The 22,639-nt window shown below is 33.7% G+C and overlaps 1 protein-coding gene across 4 annotated transcripts in view; it reads right to left on the bottom strand.

Annotated features, from left to right (window-relative positions):
• Positions 1–7,038: 7,038 nt before the first annotated feature.
• Positions 7,039–22,639, bottom strand: part of LOC103097891 (uncharacterized) — a 36,522-nt gene continuing 20,921 nt past the window's right edge. For all 4 annotated transcript variants that reach the window (XM_007493490.2, XM_016433391.2, XM_007493489.3 and 1 more), the window contains 6 exons: positions 21,883–21,973; positions 19,601–19,937; positions 14,711–14,819; positions 13,830–13,926; positions 8,593–8,769; positions 7,039–7,352 (listed from right to left, as the gene is read on the bottom strand). In XM_007493490.2, the coding sequence (XP_007493552.1) occupies positions 7,194–7,352; positions 8,593–8,769; positions 13,830–13,926; positions 14,711–14,819; positions 19,601–19,937; positions 21,883–21,973 (970 nt within the window). In that variant the 3' untranslated portion in view covers positions 7,039–7,193. The remainder of the gene's footprint in view (positions 7,353–8,592; positions 8,770–13,829; positions 13,927–14,710; positions 14,820–19,600; positions 19,938–21,882; positions 21,974–22,639) is intronic.

Raw genomic sequence — 22,639 nt, 5'->3', positions numbered from 1 at the left:
TGTCTTCAAGAAACACACATGAGGTGGGTAGACACTCACAAGGTCAGAATTAAAGGATGGAATAAGACCTTCTGGGCCTCAACTGATAGAAAGAAGGCAGTAGTTGCAATCATGATATCTGACAAAGCCAAAGCAAAGATAGACCTGATTAAAAGGGATAGGGAAGGAAAATATATTTTGTTAAAAAGGAATATAGACAATGAGGAAATATCACTAATCAACATGTATGCACCAAATGGTATAGCACCCACATTTCTATTGGAGAAACTAGGATAATGGAAGGAGGAAATAGACAGTAAAACCATATTAGTGGGAGACTTGAACCAACCACAATCAAATTTAGATAAATCAAATCAAAAAATAAATAAGAGGTAAAAGAAGTAAATGAAATCTTAGAAAAATTACAGTTAAGAGACATGGAGAAAAATAAATAGGGACAAAAAGGAATACAACTTCTCAGCACCACATGGCACATTCACAAAGATTGACCATACACTAGGTCACAGAAACATGGTATTCAAATGTAGAAAAGTAGAAATAATAAATGCAGCCTTTTCAGATCATAAGGCAATAAAATTAATGATCAGTAAGGGTACATGGATCAATCAAAAATTAATTGGAAATTAAATAATATGACACTCCAAAATCAGTTAGTTAGAGAAGAAATCATAGAAACAATTAATAATTTCATCGAAGAAAATGACAATGGTGAGACATCCTTTCAAACCTTATGGGATGCAGCCAAAGCAGTACTCAGAGGAAAATTCATATCCCTGAATGCACATATGAACAAACTAGGGAGGGCAGAGATCATTGAATTAGAAATGCAAATAAAAAACTTGAAAGCAAACAAAGTAACCCCCCCCAGTAGAAAACCAAACTAGAGATCCTAAAAATTAAGGGAAAAATTAATAAAATCAAAAGTGAAAGAACTATTAAACTAATAAATAAGACTAGAAGCTGGTACTTTGAAAAAAAACAAACAAAATACACAAAGTACTAGTCAGTCTAATAAAAAAAGGAAAGAAGAAAAGCAAATTAACAGCATCAAGGATGAAAAGGGGGATCTCACCTACAATGAAGAGGAAATTAAGGCAATCATTAAAAACTACTTTGCCCAACTATATGGCAATAAATATACCAACCTAGGTGATACAGATGAATATTTACAAAAATACAAATTGCCTAGACTAACAGAAGAAGAAATAGATTTCTTAAATAACCCCATATCAGAAAAAGAAATCCAACAGGCCATCAAAGAACTCCCTAAGAAAAAATCCCCAGGGCCTGATGGATTCACAAGTGAATTCTATCAAACATTCAAAGAACAGCTAATCCCAATATTATATAAACTATTTGACATAATAAGCAAAGAGGGAGTTCTATCAAATTCCTTTTATGACACAAACATGGTACTGATTCCAAAGCCAGGCAGGGCAAAAACAGAGATGGACAATTATAGACCAATCTCCCTAATGAATATAGATGCAAAAATCTTAAATAGGATACTAGCAAAAAGACTCCAGCAAGTCGTCACAAGGGTCATTCACCATGATCAAGTAGGATTTATACCAGGGTTGCAAGGCTGGATCAATATTAGAAAAACCATCCACATAATTGATTATATCAACAAGCAAAACAACAAAAACCACATGATTATCTCACTAGATGCAGAAAAAGCCTTTGATAAAATACAACACCCATTCCTATTAAAAACACTAGAAAGCATAGGAATAGAAGGGTGGTTCCTAAAAATAATAAACAGTATATATCTAAAACTGTTAGCAAATATCATCTGCAATAGGGATAAACTAGGAGCCTTCCCAATAAGATCAGGAGTGAAACAAGGATGCCCATTATCACCTCTATTATTAAACATTGTACTAGAAACACGAGCAGTAGCAATTAGAGAAGAAAAAGAAATTGAAGGCATTAAAATAGGCAAGGAAGAGACCAAGTTATCGCTCTTTGCGGATGATATGATGTCTATTTAAAGAATCCTAGAGATTCAACCAAAAAGCTAGTCGAAATAATCAACAACTTTAGCAAAGTTGCAGGATACAAAATAAACCCCCATAAGTCATCAGCATTCTTATACATTTCCAACATAGAGAAATCCCATTCAAAATCACCTTAGACAAAATAAAATATTTAGGAATCTATCTCCCAAGACAAACACGGGAACTATATGAACACAACTACAAAACATTCTCCACACAACTAAAACTAGACTTGAGCAATTGGAAAAGCATTAACTGCTCATGGGCAGGATGAGCCAATATAAAAAATGACCATCTTACCCAAAGTTATTTATCTATTTAGTGCCATACCCAATGAACTTCCAAAAATTTTTTTTACTGATTTAGAAAAAACCATAACAAATTTCATTTGGAAGAACAAAAGATCAAGGATATCCAGGGAAATAATGAAAAAAAAATACAAAGGAAGGGGGCCTTGCAGTCTCAGATCTCAAACTATATTATAAAGCAGTAGTCATCAAAACAATTTGGTACTGGTTAAGAGACAGAAAGGAGGATCAGTAGAATGGACTTGGGGTAAGTGACCTCAGCAAGACAGTATATGATAAACCCAAAGATTCCAGCTTTTGGGACAAAAATCCACTATTTGATAAAAACTACTGGGAAAATTGGAAGACAGTGTGGGAGAGATTAAGTGTGGATCAACACCTCACACCCTATACCAAGATAAATTCAGAATGGGTGAATGACTTGAACATAAAGAAGGAAACTATAAGAAAATTAGGCAAAGACAGAATAGTATACATGTCAGACCTTTGGGAAGGGAAAGACTTCAAAACCAAGCAAGTCTTAAAAAGAGTCACAAAATGTAAAATAAATAATATTGACTACATCCAATTAAAAAGTTTTTGTACAAACAAAACCAATGTAACTAAAATCAGAAGGGGTAGCAACAAATTGGGAAACAATCCTCATAAAAACCTCTGACAAAGGTTTAATTACTCAAATTTACAAAGAGCTAAATCTATTGTACAAAAAAAAAAATAAAGCCATTCTCCAATTGATAAATGGGCAAGGGACATGAATTGGCAGTTTTCAGATAAAGAAATCAAAGCTATTAATAAGCACATGAAGAAGTGTTCTAAATCTCTTATAATCAGAGAGATGCAAATCCAAACAACTCTGAGGTATCACCTCACACCTAGCATATTGGCTAACATGACAGTTATGGAAAGTAATGAATGCTGGAGGGGATGTGGCAAAGTAGGGACATTAATTCATTGCTGGTGGAGTTGTGAACTGATCCAGCCATTCTGGAGGGCAATTTGGAACTATGCACGAAGGCCGATAAAAGAATGTCTACCCTTTGATCCAGCCATAGCACTTCTGGGTCTGTACCCCAAAGAGACAATGGACAAAAAGACTTGTACAAAAATATTCATAGCCGCGCTCTTTGTGGTGGCCAAAAATTGGAAAACGAGGGGATGCCCATCAATTGGGGAATGGCTGAACAAATTGTGGTATATATTGGTGATGGAATACTATTGTGCTAAAAGAAATAATAAAGTGGAGGAATTCCATGGAGAGTGGAACAACCTTCAGGAAGTGATGCAGAGCGAAAGAAGCAGAATCAGGAAAACATTGTACACAGAGCCTGATACACTGTGATACAATCGAATGTAACCAACTTCTCCATTAGTGTCAATGCAATGTCCCTGAACAATCTGAAGGTATCTAGGAGAAAAAACACTATCCCTATTCAGAGGAAAAACTGTGGGAGTAAAACCACCGAGGAAAAGCAACTGCTTGACTACGGGGGTTGAAGGGATATGACTGAGGAGAGACTCTAAATGAACACCCGAATACAAATACTAACAACATGGAAATGGGTTCAAATCAAGAACACATGTGATACCCAGTGGAATCACATGTCGGCTATGGGAGAGTTGGGGGGGAAAAAAAGAAAATCATTTTTGTCTCCAATGAATAATGTATGGAATTGACCAAATAAAATAATGTTAAAAAAAAAAGACATGTGAAAGCTTCCTTAATAATAATCCTCAAGTTGTTCATAATTTTGATGACCAAAGAAGCTTTTTTAATGTCATGGCCATATGACCCAGACTCTTTCCTCCTGATTCCTATATACACCTAAGTATTATTGTCAGTATTCCTCAGTTGCCTGGGTTTGTAGAAATGCCTTAGAAAATGTTATGGGTAAAATCTTTTGATAAACAATAATCTGTGAGAATGTTATACCCCTAAGAATGATATAATGCTTATACTCTACTTTCTATAAAAACCTTTCTCTTTATCATAATAAATGGAGATCTTGCATCCTCTATCTGGCCCTTGCTTTTTTGTTTATCTGTCTGTCTGTCTCTTTTATCTCTTTCTGTCACACAGCAGGTCTCATCATCTAGCTATTATTATTTGCTTATGACATAATAAATGACACAGAAAATCCTAGGGAATTTGAAGAAATAATAACTAAGATGATCACTTCCAGGAAATTTACATCAGACAAAATAATCCCTCAAAAAATCAATAGCATTTTTATATAATAACTATAAAGATATATACAGCAATAATAGAAATGAAAATCACATTGCAAATAACTACAAAATGGCTACAAATAACATCTTGGGATGCATCAAAATATGTAAAATACTTGCATAAATAATATTATAAAGTATTCCTTGAGAAAATAAGGAGCAATATAAATAGTTGGAGAAATATTAATTATTCATGTCTGTGGCATGGTATTAAAATGTCAGTGCTACTGTAGTTAACCATTTCTCATGCTATGCCAATCAGATTTTAAAAGGTTACTTTACAAAATTCAATGGCATAATAAAACTCATTTGGAGTTTTTTTGGAAAATTTGGAAATTTTGGAAATATAAATTTGGAAAAATAAAAGACCTATAATATATCAAGGGAAATAATGAAAAAAGATGGGGAAAAGTCATGTCTCTAAATGAAATACTGAGTCTAGACTTCATGTTACATTGCAATATAGCAATCATCAAAGTCATATATTATTGGTTTAAAAAAATGGAGAGGTAGAGCAATGGAATAGACAGAAAAATGGAGAATCAGAAATAATGAAACTTAATGATGCAGTGTTTGAAAAACTGGGAAATAAGTTACTTAGGGAAAATATCTTTGATAATAATTATGGGGAAATAAACAAAGTAATTTGGTAGAAAATAGACTTAATAGTAGCATCTTAAACCATTTCACAATGAAATCTAAATGAAAATATGACTTTAATATCATAGAATATCATAAAAATTAAAACATTTATATGTAAATGTTATATTCTTAACTAAACAAGAGCTAGAGGCAATTACAGAAAACAGAAAACTATATTAAATGAAGCTAAAAATCTTCTGCATTAATAAAACTGACTTAACCATGAAAAAAAGAAAGCATTTGAGATTAAGCATGACTTGCTACATATATAAAGACATGTATGAATACACGTATTCATATATACATATATACACATGTATTCCAATATACATATATATTAGAAACCAAATGTAGATACACATTTTGTATGTAATACAACAAATACTAAGATACATATATACTTATCTACATACAAACACACAAATTTCTCCAGATGTTATAAGCCTATATAGGCATATATTAAAATATTATATAAATATATATGATATATATGAACAAGAATACATTTTTGTAATCAAAAAGCCACATTTGCCCTAAAAAATAATTATCAAAGGATATGAATACTACCAAGATAATTATGAACTATAAAGAACCATAAGAAAAATTGCTCTAAACCATTTTCAAATAAGAAAATAACTGAGGTCTTACTTCACATCCAGCCAATTGCCAAAGCTGGGAAGATATGGGGATAACTAAAGTGGAGGGGATTGTGGGAGAGCAGCCACACTGGTGCATTGTTGATGAAACTGTGATTCAGTGAGTCAGTACAGCCATTTGGGAAAGCACATAAAACGATTACAATTTTCATGTTTTTTGACACTTAGAGTCTATTAACAAGGATTTTCTTTGCTCTTCTTATGGCTTCTTAGCAACTGGCTTTCTCCTCTTAACCTTCAAAGTCTTTACACTTCCTGAAGGAATAATTATGATCTAGTTATTATAATGATCTAATTATTAGACTTCACATGAACTAAAGAGTAAACTCTTTCAGTCTGGTCAACTAGGAATGATTCCTACTATTTGCATCAAGTAACATATATATGAGAAAATATTTTGAGCCATTTTTTTATGTGTGGTAGAGACAGCTTTTGGCTCATCAAAAATAGTCTCTATCTGTAAGGAAGGATGGCTTTCTGATTATATCCAGTCTGATTATGTACCACCAATTGATACCCTACAGATTTCAATATCCTTAAGTGGGAAAGTTTTGGGATATCTATTATCTCTACTTTCATTGCCCTCTCACATGTGTTCTATTCACACATTTCTATGTAAATCATCTTCTTCCTAGAGGTCCTTTGTCATAAGAATTCTAAGTAGAATACTTTTTGCACTAAGCTTTTATACATTTATGAGAGAATAAGCTGAAAGTTTAGGGAGAGATTTTATGTGGTTATTTTCATTGCTATTTAAAATACATTGATGGAAAACTGAACTACATACTCTAACAGAAGGATAAATGTAAAAAAAAAAATTCAGAGCTCTTGAGCTGTGATTTGGAGAGGATTATGCCAAAAAAATCTATAGAGAACAATGTAGTAGCAGTAATTAATGGGAAAAGGTAAGAAAGATGTTCTCCTGGGCATGACATGTACTTATAGGACATCAATAATATGTACAAACTTCTATATGCATTGATTTCCTTTATTCATATATCTATTTAGGACTCTGGGACTATAAGCAAGAAACAATCTGGTGTTTGAGGCAGATTCTCTACAGCTGGCCTAGGCAGGGCTAAGGAAGAGTTGAACAAAACTGAAAAGGACTAAGAATTTCTGTTAGATTAGGAGGATTGCTTTTTGCACTGACTTCAGTCATATTGAGGACATTCCAAATCTGAACCCTACACAAATAAGACCATATTCTTATATTCTAATCAATTTATTCAGAAACACAGTATAGTATGTGTAATACGTGTTGTGTGTATGATACTAACAATTTTTAACCTAGGCAAAATTATTCTCTCCCAAAATGATATTATGTAGAAGTGAAATGATTAAAAGTAAATATTACAGAACTAATCACATTTTTCTCTTTTAGCCATTTCTTTCAGGTGTTGTCTCTTCTTTCGATAAATTTCATTGTTAAAGTGTATTAATTCTTTTTCTGTCTTTTGAATTTTCTTAATACCATAAAGTATTTTCATCCGATCTTCTCTCTTCTCAATACCAATATACTATGAAAAGAAAATTTAAGGTGTTATTTTGCATGTATTAATTCAGATGAATAGATTTTCTAGTTTTTTACATAATTATCTGAACATAACATTGCTTTAGGGTCATTTCTGAACACCTTAGATTTTACAACATAAGGAAAATGTTTAATATTTCTCAATGAAACAAAAAATTATATTATAAAACCCTAAAACACATTAAGAAAAAACTAGCATAAAAGGTAACCATTCTGAAAAGAAGAGTAATGGAACTTCTTATATCACAAATATAAGTACAATTTCTCCTATATTAATTATTATTTGCTTAACTGATTGGGTGCCCAAAGGTAGTTACATTTTGGTAACAGTAATTTTTTTTTAATTTGAATTGATAGCTATTGCATCAGATTCACTTGACTTCAAATTGAAAGGTCATAATATCAGAGATTAACAGGTTAAAAAACTTAAATCAAATTGTATATTTTAGGAAAATTCTAGAAACATGTTGTGAGAGAAGCTATTCTTTAAAAAAAAAACTCAGAATATTTTTTTTTCTTGGTGACAACTGAATCCAAGTGGAGTTTTCTTTTGTTTTTGTGTGGTTATTATGTTCCTCAGATGCAAGACCCTATATTCAATGACAAAGGAGTAATTCTAACCAGGACTTGAAATGTAAAGCTTAGTGAGATATTTACTACAAATGAAATTATGTTTTGCCATTTTCCATGATTACTGTTTTTGAATCAGTTTCATGAATTTAATCTGACTGGTCCAAAATTACAACACTGCTTTTCTGCTTAGCAGTGTTTGTTTATTCACAGAGTTTTACAAAAGAATGACATGGAGAGTCAAGTTGAGAGACAAGAGATTTGAATGTGGCCTCAGATACTTCCTTGGTGGTGAGACCCTAGGCAAATCACTTACCCCTTATTGCCCAGCCCTTACAGGTCTTCTTCCTTGGAACCAATATATGGTGTTGATTCCAAGATAGAAGATACAAGGGGTTTTTTTTAATAAATAAATAAAAATAAAAATGAATGAATATGTGGCAGGAATGCTAAAAAATGGGGTGAGGGGGCTTTAACAAACCACATTTACAAATAAACATTTCTTGTTACTACATGCAAAGAGATTTCCTTAAAACCTAAGATTGGGAAATAGGTCATACATAGAAATCCTATTATTTGTTTTATATCCAAACACTCTCCATAAAAGATATTGTTCTCTAATGGTATGTTTAAAAAAAGTCATTTCTTATGCTTACTTTTAGCTCATCGTTATCCAGTTCAAGGAGTTCTAGGCCATTTATTCTATTATAATCAAATCTCAGGGAATATTTTTTCATTCCAATGCTTGCTAACCAAAGACCAACTTGGTTTATTGTCCACTCTGACACCAATGGCTTTGGGGTACCAAAAGGAGCAGAGGCATCATCCAATATCTAGAGATCAAGAGACACAATATTTAAAAGCTTAGATTGCCATATGTTAATATAACCATACAGTGTATGAGTGAAAAATCCTCTACTCCCTTAAGTGAGAATTAGATGTTAATGTTAGCAGTAGTCTTGAGATAATCATAATTGTAATTCTAAGACAGTTAGCAAAAGTCATGATTTTGGTAGGCCTTTTGTGATTGTTTTAGTATAATTATTAAGGTTGAATTAAGTAATTTATATATATATATATATATATATATGTATATATATATATATATGTTTAATCAGTGTTAGCTTAGACCTTAGGCTGACAAGCCTCTCCCTTCAAATTTGCTGTATCATGCACCGTCAGCAATAATTATGGTCTTGAACTAGTCCTGACCCAGGGTTAGAAGCCTGCTACCACCCAACACAACCCACTCATCTTTGTCATTACTTCAGGCTCCCCCACTCCATCCTTTTTCCATCAAGTGACTTCTAAGTCATTGTCAAATTACTTCTACCAATAAGAAGTATTTCCTAGTTGCCCTAACTGATGAACATTGCTTTCATGTGCCTCTATTTTTAGATGGGTATAACTATTGTCTTGGACTATTTTTTGTACTAGAATAAAAATTGTCTAATTCTTTGTGGGTAAAAGAAGTTCTTTCACAATGGTCGGGGTCTTTTGGTCTTGACCAGAAGTCCAGCTTTATTATGAGACCGACCCTCTTACAATAAATCCATTTCTTTTTGACTTGAAGATTCAATTTCTCTTAATTATGTTCCTATAGTTAGAAATTACACAAGTGAAACCTCAAAGGGGACTTAAAGATCCTTTGCTACAAAATGATCCCTCATTTTACTGCATCTTGCAAATTTTGCATTTCAAGTCTTCTGTGAAGCATGTTTCCTTTCCCCTCATACTTTTCTTTCATCTGCATGTCAATAATTCATATAAGAACAAGAGATTTGAAATGAGATTTGTAAACCTGGAGGAACTTTATTTTTTTAATGAAAATCTTTGAATTCTTTTAAAAATAACTTTACTCTAAAATAGACAAAATACTCAATATATTTTCACATAGAGAAAAGAGCTATGACTTTTAAAGGCCATATTATTAATTATTAATTGATATTATTAATATTAAAATGATTTAATAGTTAGTATTAATAATATTAGTAATTAGTAGTATTAGTAATAGTAATAATAGTATTAATATTAAAATATTTCAACCTATTCCAGGAGGCTAAGCAAGACAAGATGAGAGGGAAACTGACTGCATCCAAAAGTGTATTCAATAACTTTCCTTGGCCAAAGTAAAATACACACAAATCTACCTTTAACCAACAAGTCACGTTTCCTCTTAGGTGGGGTGGGAGGCTTTAGGCTGGGGGAAAGGGCCACTTAACCCAATAACCACCCAGAAAGGAAACTGAGGCAGCTTGGAAGGGCAAGGGTAGGAGGATCTGATGAGTTTTTCTGGGTCATGGGGGGGCAGGGGAGAAGTCATCATTACGCTCCAAGGCTAGAAATTAGAATAGATAGTACAGGGAATTCTTTAGCTACTTTAGAATCTGGTGGAGTTGTTATGAAGGCAAAGAATCCTCAATCACAAATTCTACCTTCCACGTCTGGTATGATATAATCCTCTGACCTAGGCTACCATATCAGTTGAAAATTGGTGAGGCAATATTAAAATGTATTTTAGTTTTATTTCTATTCTGGTGATAGGTAGTATTTCTATAAAGTAAATGGCAAAATCCTATTTTATTCACAAGGTTTTGGTAAGTTGACCATCATGACTATAATTAACTATAGTTTTTAATTAATTAATTAATTAATTAAGTATATTAGAAATTATTAACTTTAGGTTTGGATGAAATCTTGTATTTTATTACCATTTGTTTTGGGGTTTTTTATGAATAAAAGAAAATAGAAAAAATGTCTATCTCCATTAGTCAGTTTTTTGAGTCCTATTTCAGCATCTATTAAGAGATGTGACCATCCTGGAGGAGTCAAAGGAATTCCTAATCTGAGGCAATTCAGGTTTTTATACTTGCTAGAGCACAAAGAAAATTGGGTAGGTCAGAAATGCCTCCTAATGCCTGGTTTGGTCTGAAGTCCTTCATCAAACTTCTCATATGTACATGTGTATGCGTGTTTAGTCACACATTTCTTTGCACATGTTATATATGTGTGTAAATACATATGTGTGAGTATCAATAGATGTTTTTTCAATAGACCTTTATAATCTTTTCCTTACTAAGGCAGGAATAGGTTATAAAGACATACATCCACATACATAAACATATTGAGATATATATAAAACCCAAGGCTAGGCAGACTCAAGATGGTGGAGTAGAACAGAGAAGCTCAAGGTCACCATGAGAATCCCATTCAATCAATATTAAAATAATGCCACAAAATGAATATAGGAGTGAAAGAACCAACAAAGAGATAGAGAGAAACAACTTTCAAGAAGAGACTTAAAAGGTAGGCAGAGAATGTCTGGGATACTAGGGTAAGAGGGGAATATGGTCAGCAAGACTATAACAAGGAGTGAAGAGCAAGCCACTGTGACTGTGAAACACCCTACTCCCTTTTATGATTTTAATAGCTTTAGCCATTATGATTATTTTTATAACATAATCATTAGTTTTGAGTTAATAGTCAAATAACATAGTCTGCTTTAGAGAAAAAATTATAAAGCTTAGCTAAGAAAAATAAAGTTTAGAGTGGTATCAAATCTTGTTTACATCTTTATAACCCAAGAGTTTTCACTTAGCTTACTACACCTTTATTTTTTGTGTAACAAGATAGTTGGAGGAAAAGGGGAGTGGGGGAGGGGTAATAAAAATCAAAACACTGGTTGAGAGGAACAGAATGAAAGGGAATACAACAGGATCAAAAAGGGAAGAATAAGGTGGAGGGCAATACACAGTAATCATAACTCTGAATGTGAATGGGATCAACTCACCCATAAAACGGAAGCAGAGAGCAGAGTGGATTAAAAACTAGAATCATACTATATGTTGTTTACAAGAAACACATTTGAGGCTGGGTGTCACACAAAAATTAAAGGTAAAAGGATAGAGAAGATTTATTATGTATCATCTATATATAATTGATCAAATTAAAAGAGATAAAGAAGGATATTACATCTTCCTAAAAGGTACTATAAATAATGAAGTTATATCAATACTAAACATTTATGCAACAAATAGTATAGCATCCATATTTCTAAAGGAGAAATTAAAGGAACTCAAGAAGGAAATAGATAGTAAAACCACACTAGTGGGGGAACCCAACCTTTCCTTATCAGAACTAGTTAAATTGAATCAAAAAATAAGAAAGATCTGAATGAAATGTTAGAAAAATTAGAGTTAATTGATATCTGGAGAAAACTAAACAGGGACAAAAAGGAATATACCTTCTTTTCAGTAGCACATAATACATATACAAAGATCAACAATGTACTAAAGCATTAAAACATTGCAAACAAATGCAGAAAAGCAGAAATAATAAATGCAAATTTTTCAGATCATAATGTGACAAAAATTATAATTAATAAGGGATCATGGAGAGGAAAATTTAAAATTAATTGGAAACTAAATGATCTAGTTCTTCAAAATTGGTGGGTCAAAAAACAAATCACAGAAACAATTACTGATTTCATTAAAGATAATGACAATGAGGAGACAACATATCAAAATCTATGGTATATAGCCAAAGCCATACTCAGGGGAAAATTATATCCCTAAGAACCTATATCAACAAAATAAATAGGGAGGAAAATAATGAAATGGGCTTGCAACTTAAAAAATTAGAAAAAAGAACAAATTAAAAATCCCCAGAAAAGAACTAAATTGGAAATCCTAAAAATTAAAGGAAAAACTAATAAAATTGAAAGTAAAAGAACTATTGGACTAATGAATAAGATTAGGAGATGGTATTTTGAAAAAAATAAAATTGATAAAGTACTGGTAAATCTGATAAAAAAGAAATAAATGTATCAAAAAATGAAAAGGGCAATCTCACCTCTAATGAAGAGGAAATTAAGAAAATTATTAAGAACTACTTTGCCCATTATATGACAATAATATGATGATCTAGGTGAAATGGGTATTTATAAAAATATAAAATGCCTATATTAACAAAAGAGGAAATAGAATACTTAAATAACCCTATCTCAGAAAAATAAATTTAACAAGGTACCAAGGAACACCCCAAGAAAAAAATCCCTTGTGCCAGATGAATTCACAAGTGAATTCTATCAAGCACTTAAAGAACAATTAATCCCTATATTATATACAAACTGTTTTTGACAGAATAAGCAAAGAAGGAGTTCTACCAAATTCCTTTTATGACATAAATATGGTATTGATTCCAAAGCCAGGCAGGTCAAAAACAGAGAAAGAAAACTTTAGACCAATCTCCTTAACTGAACATAGATGCAAAAATCTTATATAAAATACTAGCAAAGAGACTACAGCAAGTCATCATAAGGATTATTCACTATGACCAGCTGGGATTCATAACAGGAATGCAACATTAGGAAAATCGTCCACATAATTGACCACATCAACAACCAAACCAACAGAAATCACATGAGTATCTCAATAGATGCAGAAAAAGTCTTTGACAAAATACAACACTCATTCCTAACATCATCTTCAATGGGGATAAACTAGAAGCCTTCCCAATAAGATCAGGAGTGAAACAAGGATGCCCATTATCACTTCTATTATTTAACATTGTAATAGAAAAACTAGTCATAGCAATTAGAGAAGAAAAAGAAATTGAAGGTATTAAAATTGGCAATGAGGATACCAAGCTATCATTCTTTATAGATGATGATATGATGGTCTACTTAAAGAATCCTAGAGAATCAACTAAAAAGCTAGTGGAAATAAATCAATAACTTTAGCAAAGTTGCAGGATACAAAATAAGAACATATATTTTTCTTCAGCATTTCTATATATTTCAAACAAAAATCAGCAAGAGAAAGAAAAAGTTCATTTAAAATCACTCTAGAGAAAATAAAATATTTGGGACAAATTTAACAGAATGAAAACTTACTTTTAGATCAGTTTTTTCCTGCTTGTAAACATTCTTTATTTGTTCATCATGTCTTTTAAAATAAAAGAAGTTTCGCCAATTGTATCCTTGGATGTTGCTAGAATTTGAGAAGAAAATAATTATGAAAGCAAAAAAATACATTCTATTTTGATGCAAAAAGTTGCCTAAAGAGAAGCACACTATTTTAAAAATTCATTAATTTCAATTCTAAAAGAAAAAGTCAAATGTTTAAGGAGATTGAAGTTTTGGGTTTTGTAGGATATATGTCTGTGTGGGCACCTGTATGAGAGACAGGGTAAAACCTAAGCTGGCTTATATGTAAAAAACAAGATACGGAAGTCAGTTAAGTTAAAGATGTGTGTGTCTAACACAGAATCATCTCTCTACCTCTTCCTCCAATACATTAACCACATTTAGTATGTGATTTGTCTTGTAAGAAGTGAAGGATCACTGACAATGCTGGATGTAACCCTAGATATCAACTTGTACCACCCCTTCATTTTATAAATGAGAAATCTGAAATCAATTGATCAGAAAGTACTTGACTTCAATCACACAAGTCAAATTGATAAAACTACAACTCGAATCCAGATACTCAGATTCTACGTCCTTTACTCTTTCCTCTATGTTGGCTTTATCTCAAACTCAAAAAGAAAACAATCTCTTGGGGCCATATTCAGAGGCTATGAGTTTGACACCTCTACTCAATTTGACCACATTTGAGAAAGATGTGAATGACTGAGAATCTTTAAATAAATAGTAAGATTCATTTATATAAAGGAAAAACACAGCAATGTAGCCAGCAAGTTACAATTCAGCAGAAATAATTATTTTGTCCACTTGGAATTTTTTCATCCATACGTAGAAAGCACATCTCTCACCGGAACCAGGAAAACCTCCTTGGAGCCTTTTCCTCTGTAGGTCTGTCACTGCTAATCTCTTCCTCTACTAGAGATTCTTCTCCTTGTTCTTTTTTTTCAATTCTGATATCTGCAAATAAGAATTATTCAATGAGTAGACCAATTCAGATTCAATGAGTATCTGGGAAGTTAGTTAACTGTATGTTTTCTCTGAGACTCATTTTTCTCACCTACAAAATGAGTGGATTAAAGTAGATGATCTTTGAGTTTCCTTCTAAAAATGATGATCTGGGATGTCTACCAAGAAAATATTAACTACCTGTGAAGGCAATTTAAGACAAATAAAGCTTGTTTTCAGAGGAAGAGATTAAAAATATCCATAGTCATTCGGAAAAGTGCTCCAAATCACTACTGATGAGAGAAACAAAATTTAAAACCCTGAGAAACAACTTTATAACTTTCAGATTAGCTAACATGACAAAAATGGAAAATGATAGATGTTGGAGGGGATGTGGCAAAATTGGAACACTAATACACTGTTGGTGGAACAGTGAACTGATCCATTCATTCTGGAGAACTGTATGGAGCCATATCCAAAGGCGCATACAGCTATGTATACACTTTAAACCAACAATCCAACTACAGTCTCAGTATCCCAAATAGATCAAAGTTAGGATTAAAATGTACCAAAATATTATTGGCAGCTCTTTTTGTAGTGTCAAAAAATTGCATCATTTGCAGATTGAATAAAATTCTATCTTCTGTCAGAGAACCCTAGGTTCCAATATTTTGAACAGAGATATATATCCTTTAGGAAATACTTGAGACAATTTAAGTTTTTAAATAAAACCTGCTTCAACATCATGAAAACCAGTAAGCTTCTTTGGCTACTTTCTTTATCAGGTTTTCCTGGAATTTTGTTTGTCTGTTATTCTAAGATTATAAATGAGAGCCCCCTAAATTTCCATTTTCCTTAAAAAGCAACATTATGTCATCTACTTTATTTTCAAATGAAGAATTGAGATATTTATTAAAAGTACACATACTGTGCAGATAGAAAATTTGCAACACCCAAGCTACATTCAGAGCATCCTTTTAAGTTATGTCTTCATTTTATGTAAGGATGCTTAGGAAATAAATTTGGCTGAGACACATACTGTGGGGCTCTTTTTTCAAAGCTTGTGCTTTTTGTAAAGTGCTGCAGGTGTGAGTCTCTGTCTTCCTTTGCTCTGCTTACTTAACTGAAAGAAACTTTTTTTCTTTCCTGCTCATTTAATTATTATTAACAATCTTACAAAATTTTAGCAGACCACAAAGGGGTTAAGAACTAGAGGAACCAGATTTCTTCTCCTGCCATGTTTTTCTGCCTCACTTCTCCCCTTTTCTTTCTCCCTTCTCCCTTCTGAAAACCCTTCTCAGGTTCATTGCCTACACCTGCTCACCAGGAGAGCCAGATAGCACGGTCTCTCCCTCACAGAGGTTGTTCCTGCTAATTCCTTCTGCTGCCAGATGCTTGTTGTTCCTAATACTGGTAAGCTTTAAACTCCCTGCCCCAAAACCCCATTCCAGGGGGCAGCTGGGTAGCTCAGTGGATTGAGAGCCAAGCCTAGAAATGGGAGGTCCTAGGTTCAAATCTGGCCTCAGCCACTTCCTAGCTGTGTGACCCTGGGCAAGTCACTTGACCCCTATTGCCTAGCCCTTACCACTCTTCTGCCTTGGAGCCAATACACAGTATTGACTCCAAGACAGAAGGTGAGGGTTTAAAAAAAAACCCAGTCCAGTGGAGGGGGATTCATTTTCCTTTTTCAGTGGGGTACTGGTCCTTCTCCTAACTAAATCCTGTTCCCCAAAACAAACACTAAAACAAAAACCAAAATACACCACACCCAGCTTCCTATACTCCCTCTTAGGAAAAAAAAACTCTTCCCAATCCAGATAAAAGGAGTCCTCACCCCTAAAACCAACCCATAATCCTTGACTTAAACCTCCTCACTCCTGCCACTAGAGGCTAATATTGAGCACTCAGTTTTTGTTTTTCCCCTTTTCTGCTGACCTGCAATACTACCTTTCTGCCCCCTAAAGGCAGAACCAATTAAAACAAAAACAAAAAAAACTAAATAAGCTAAAACTAAAACTAAAACAAACCAAAAAAAAAAAAACCCATCCTATAAAACCACACTATGTCATTGTAGAAAATAAAAACAGAACAACATGATCACTTCTATACAAGAAAGCCTTTTGGCTTTTGTCAAATTGGAAACCATCAAGGTTCCCAAATGACTCCTTTTCCTAATGCTGCTAGGAATTTTTCTTTTTTTTTTTTACTTATTAATATTAAGATGCAAAAGGCTGAAAATCGGGAATTACAAACAAAAATACATGCAGTAGAAATTCAATTGGAAATTAAACATTTTTCACATGATCCAGGAGAAAGGAGGATCCCATTCAAATGTTTAATTCAAAATTTTACAAACTACTCAGAGAGGAAAATCCAATTTCTCCTGAAATACAGATGGACTCTTTTCATATGTCTCAGATGGAAAACATTTTTTTAGCAACTCTTGGTTAAAACTCCCTCTCCTGCTCCTTCTCCTGATGCCCCTTCCTGCCCTGTCCTTCCTCCCTTATCCCAGCCCCCCCAAACCCTTGTCCCCTTACCATATAGGTTCCTACTTGTACTACCTCAGTATCCATACAGACACCTCCTAGAAAACCACAAGCACTGACTGATTCCTATGAATAACTTTTCCCCTTAAGGGAAGTGCCCACATTAGCACCAAATGGGGATGTCTTAACATTAAGACAACATAGACCTTTCACACTGCAGGATATTAAAGAATTTAAACGAGGTGTTCCCAGTTACAAAGATGAATCTACCCTTGTCACAAAAAAGATGGCCAATATATTCTTTCATTTTGATCTTTCTTATAAGGATGTTGAACAATTCTTTCTGACAGAAAGTGAGAGGGATAAGATCATCTCTCATGTTAACAAGGCCCAAGGGCACAATGCACCACACTAGCCACCTATAGATCCTCATTGGGACTATAATGATCACGATGAACATATGCAACTACAACATGCTAGGGAAACCATTTTTAAAGCAATGAGGGAGTATTCAGAAAGACCTGATGGTTGGAATAAATTTGAATGCTTGAAACAATCTGATGATGAGACACCCTCCCAATTTATGGATAGGCTCATTGAACTTGGAGGTAGGTACCTCGACCTTGATATTTCTACAGAAAGTGGTATTAGACATATAAAAAGACATTTTGTAAACAACTGTTCCACAGTACTCCAAGGTTATTGTAAAACAAGTTGCCCAAAGTGGACTGAAATGGACATTGATGAGTTAAGGAGAACTGCCATTTATGTCTTCAAATGCAATAAAGAAAAACAATTAAAAAAACTAATGATCTACTAGAAAAGATCCAAAAAGAATTTAAATCTTTAACTGAAAGAATTGATAAACAGGAAAAATGCCACTTGCCCCTCTCTGAGAACCTAATTATTGATCCCTTACCTGGAACTTCTCTGGAAATAAGGGCCACATAATGACGAATTTTAGAAATTTCTTTCAAGTAATTAGAAACAATGATAAATGGAATAATAGATATAAAAATTATAATTACAATAATAAATTTAGAAATCATAATTTTAGAACTGATAGCTTTTCTAAAAATTTAAATCAAATAACTGATAACTCAAGCCAAATGACCCCTCAACAGTATATTTTAAATGGAGCTCACCCCCCAAACTAATCAGGGTGCTAATGCCCCTTATGGGGGAACCCAAGGAAATACCCAAAGATTATGAAGGTGTGGGGAGGGGGGGTTGTTGGGACACAGGAATAAAACCTTTGATTTCCCAGACCCTCATGTCATACTAACCATTATTATCAATAATTCACTACCCCTTCATAGTGATGAACCTCACATGACTTTAAAGGTTTGTAACACTTATTATGACTATCTTCTGGACACAGGAGCCTCAAGGTCTGTATTGTGGAGCAAACCTGATTCATATTGCAATTCCATAGGCTCAATAAATGTAGTGGGGGTATTGGGTATTTGGAACCCTAAAGGTTCCAAAGCTTTCCCCTAGGATGGTATCTGTGGGAACCTTGTCAGTGGAGTATTCTTTCCTCTTGATGTCTGGATCTCCTATAAATCTTCCGGGGAGAGATTTACTATGTAAACTGAGAGCTGTGATAAATTGCTCTCCTAATGGCTCTATCTCATTAGAGTTGCCAGAGGAAAACTTAACTTTTCTCCTGGTCCTCCTTTCAGACACTCAAGACATACAGGAACCTCTTACTTTTCAAATCCCAAATGATATAGCTGAGTTTCTCTGGGCCCCATCATCTTCTGATGTTGGCCCACTTAAATCAGCAGTCCCTGTCAAAATTAAAACAAAATCTAGCCCACCTTCAATTCCTTAGTACCCTCTCTTGAAGGAGGCAATGAGGACATTACACTGGTAATAAATTTTTTAATTGACCAAGGCATCACAATTCCCTGTACATCTGAATACAATACTCCCATCCTCCCTGTTAAGAAACCAAAATTGGGGCCTGATGGCAAGCATCTCTATCAATTTGTCCAGGATTTGAGAGAGGTTAACAATCACATTATAAAAGAGACACCCCATAGTTCCCAACATAAACACTATTATTTCTTCTATGCCTAGCATAGCTACATATTTTACTGTGGTAGACTTGTGCTCCACTTTGTTTTCTATACCTATACATGAAAATTCCAAGCATATCTTTGCTTTCTATGGCTATTTCTCACCAAAAAAAAAACACACATAAATAACAATTCTTACATTTACATTATAACCTCTGATATCTTTTTTCTTGACACTAATTGATTCCTTTCAGCAGAGTCAAGAATAAAACTGTCTTACCTGAAATGAAATCCCCTGGGGCTAATAATTGCCCTGGTGATATATCTTCATTTTTTATCTCTTTAGGCTTTATTTTAAATTGTCCTAGTAATAATTCTCCTTTCTCATTCTTTTCAGGTTGGTCTTCTAATTTTCCCCATTCTAAAACAATTTGATCCTTTATCTCATTGGGTTTCTGTTGTATTTGCTCTGGTGATAATTTTTGATCAGTCTGATTAGGTTCCTGTTTGATTTGCCCTGGTGAAAATATTTCTTTGTCTTTATCATCAGGTTGGTGTTCCATATTCACTTCAGATATATTCATACATTTTGTAAGTTTGTCTTTTAAGTTGTTAGTCTGAAATTTGTTCAAACAAAATGATTCTTTTACTTTCTAATTTTTCAATCCATTTCTTCTCCAACTTTCACAACTGTTCCATAAATAACTCACTTGTACCTGCTAGCCATTTATCTGGTTTCTCTACTCTCCAATTAACAACTTAAATCCTATACATTCAACAAATACTTATTATGCACAGATTCTTTGGCCAATAGCTGTTGGGGAATAATAATCAGGATACGAGTAGGGACATAAATGAGATAAGGATAGGCATGGAAATTGAGGTGGAGATAGGATGGGAATAGGAAGGAGGTTTTAGACAGGCAGAGATAGAAATGAGGTTAGGGATAGAATCCAAAGTTTAAAAGTTCTCCTAGTGAAGAATTGCCTTTTTCAAGGCAAAGTGGCACCTTCACTACCATTTAATTACAGAGAGCTTCCCAGAGCACTAAGATATTACTGACTTGGTGAGCTTCAGACATCCAAGATGAACATTAGAAGGAGCACTTCCACATATGTCTTCCTTCCTAACACTACAAAACGAAGCCTCTCTTTCCATGTAGTACTGAATGTGAAGGGGGGAATGGCCATTTTGGCCTTTAGGGAGGTTATAATTTAGTAGAATGGACTAGAAGAGATGTTTGAAAACATAATCAGTGGAAGTGCCATCCAAAGAATTTTAGGGAAGCTTTGATGAAAAAAGTAAACTAGCCTTAAGAGAGATAGAGGTAGATATATAGACCTAGATATAGGTACATACACACATATAAATAATTGCATATATGCATATATGTACATTATATACACACATTAATATGTGTATGGAAAGAAAGAAAAATGACATTTATGAATTGTCTTCTTATATTGTCTTATCCTCTGAATAAGCTCTGAAGTCATGCCTACAAAGATATACATATATAAATATATAATTAATAAGATTTATGTTACAGTACTCTAGTAATAGTATAGAAATCTCTTCTGTCAGAGTATGGAGACCACTGGATTTAGCCTTTATTCACTAAGCAACAGAGATTCCTTGATAATATGTGAGCAAGATACTGGGTTTAATCCTAGGATACAAAAGAATTTATTGATGTGATAGATGACATAAGCAGTATAAATAGTCTTTGAGAAATCATTCTCAAATTGTTCTTCAATTCAGTTCATCCATTTTACCATTGAAACCTTATGACTTCTGAACCAATCCATCTTGTGCTTCAGCTGAACTTTGCTTTAGATACTGTCCACTCCAATTATAGAATAAGTGTGTCTCAACACCAAGAAATGTTTACTCTTTTCTACTTATGTCTCAGGAATATTGCATATAGCCAGAGATACCTTTAAAGTAGTAGTTACAAAGAGAATGCAGGATATGAAAACAGGAGATATACATGATAAGGCTTACATTTTATCAGGATCCACAAGCACATTTACAGAGAAGATAGTAAAGCTTGGTAAACCCCTATCTCTCATCAGGAGGAAGAAAGTTGCTGAATCCCATCTTAGCCAAGACTTTGGAGTAGCTAATAGTTGAGATGAATGGAAGGAAGCAAGAAGCAGACATCCCACATGAGGATTTGAAATAAATTCATGAAATAACAGTGGATTAGTAAGAAACCTGGGATTCCCAGAGGGTTTCCATACTGGATTTTCTGAGGAATGATAAATAGAACCAGGCATGGCATAGTAACATGGGAGTTTTATTAAATTCACCTTTCATGATTTATGACAGTAGTCTTGGTAGACCACCAAGGAGTGTTGTTAGTAAGATTGAAAATGATTGAATGAAACAGGAAGCATTTATTTCACATGCATTATTGTGGGCACTACTTTTACTCATAACTTTAATACTCATTATTTCTGACTGAATTCCACCACTTTTGTTACTGTCAACACAACCAATATGCAGTAGAAAATTTGATTAATGGGGAGAGGGAAGTATATAGGAACCAAACTGTCTCACCTTGTCATAGATAGCTTGGAGTTTTTTTGTACTTTTCAGATCTTCTTCTTCTATTAATTTTTTCAATTCCACAACAACAAATTCCAGTTCTCTGGGAGACAAAAGGGATAGTTTGATACCACTGATAATGAAACTGTCTTGGAATTAAGAATATTTGGTCTCTAATTCTAGTTCTAGAATCTAGTTGTAGTTTCCACTAGCTAGTTGTATTACCGTAGGCAAGTCACTTAGCTTTTCTGACCTTTCATTCACTACACTGATCAAAGATAAGCCTTGGGCTCAGTGAACCATGAGGTATCTTTCAATTAAATGGCAGAGTCAAAAAGATAAAGACTATTAAAAAAGGGCAGTTTTCAAGGGTAGAAATTTGTTTTAAATAGTCCAAAATCACTAATAACTAGAGAAATGTAAATTTAAATAATTCTGAGCTTCTACCTTGTACCAATCAGAGTAACATAGATGATGACAAATGAAAATGAGAATTATTGGAGGGGTTTGGGGAAACAAGCATATTAATATTGGTGGAACTGGGGGTTATTGGCAGTGCTCTTGAATTGTGATTTTTCTCAAATCATAGTTCAAAAATGACCTAAGAAGAACAAGTGTGATTAATGAATTTCACATGTGAGGCTTTAGCTCTGTTCTCATGTTAATGTCATGGCAATATCATGGGGATGGAACATGCTTGGCATTGCCATGCCTACCTCCTCTGGACCACATGTGACTCATTTCCACAAAGAATCAGCTCATGGTCCTT

The sequence above is a fragment of the Monodelphis domestica genome, chromosome 4 (genome assembly GCF_027887165.1).
Source record: "Monodelphis domestica isolate mMonDom1 chromosome 4, mMonDom1.pri, whole genome shotgun sequence".
Lineage (NCBI taxonomy): Eukaryota > Metazoa > Chordata > Mammalia > Didelphimorphia > Didelphidae > Monodelphis > Monodelphis domestica.
The sequence above is the reverse complement of the archived record's forward strand: the minus strand, read 5'-3'. Positions and strand labels throughout refer to the sequence as shown.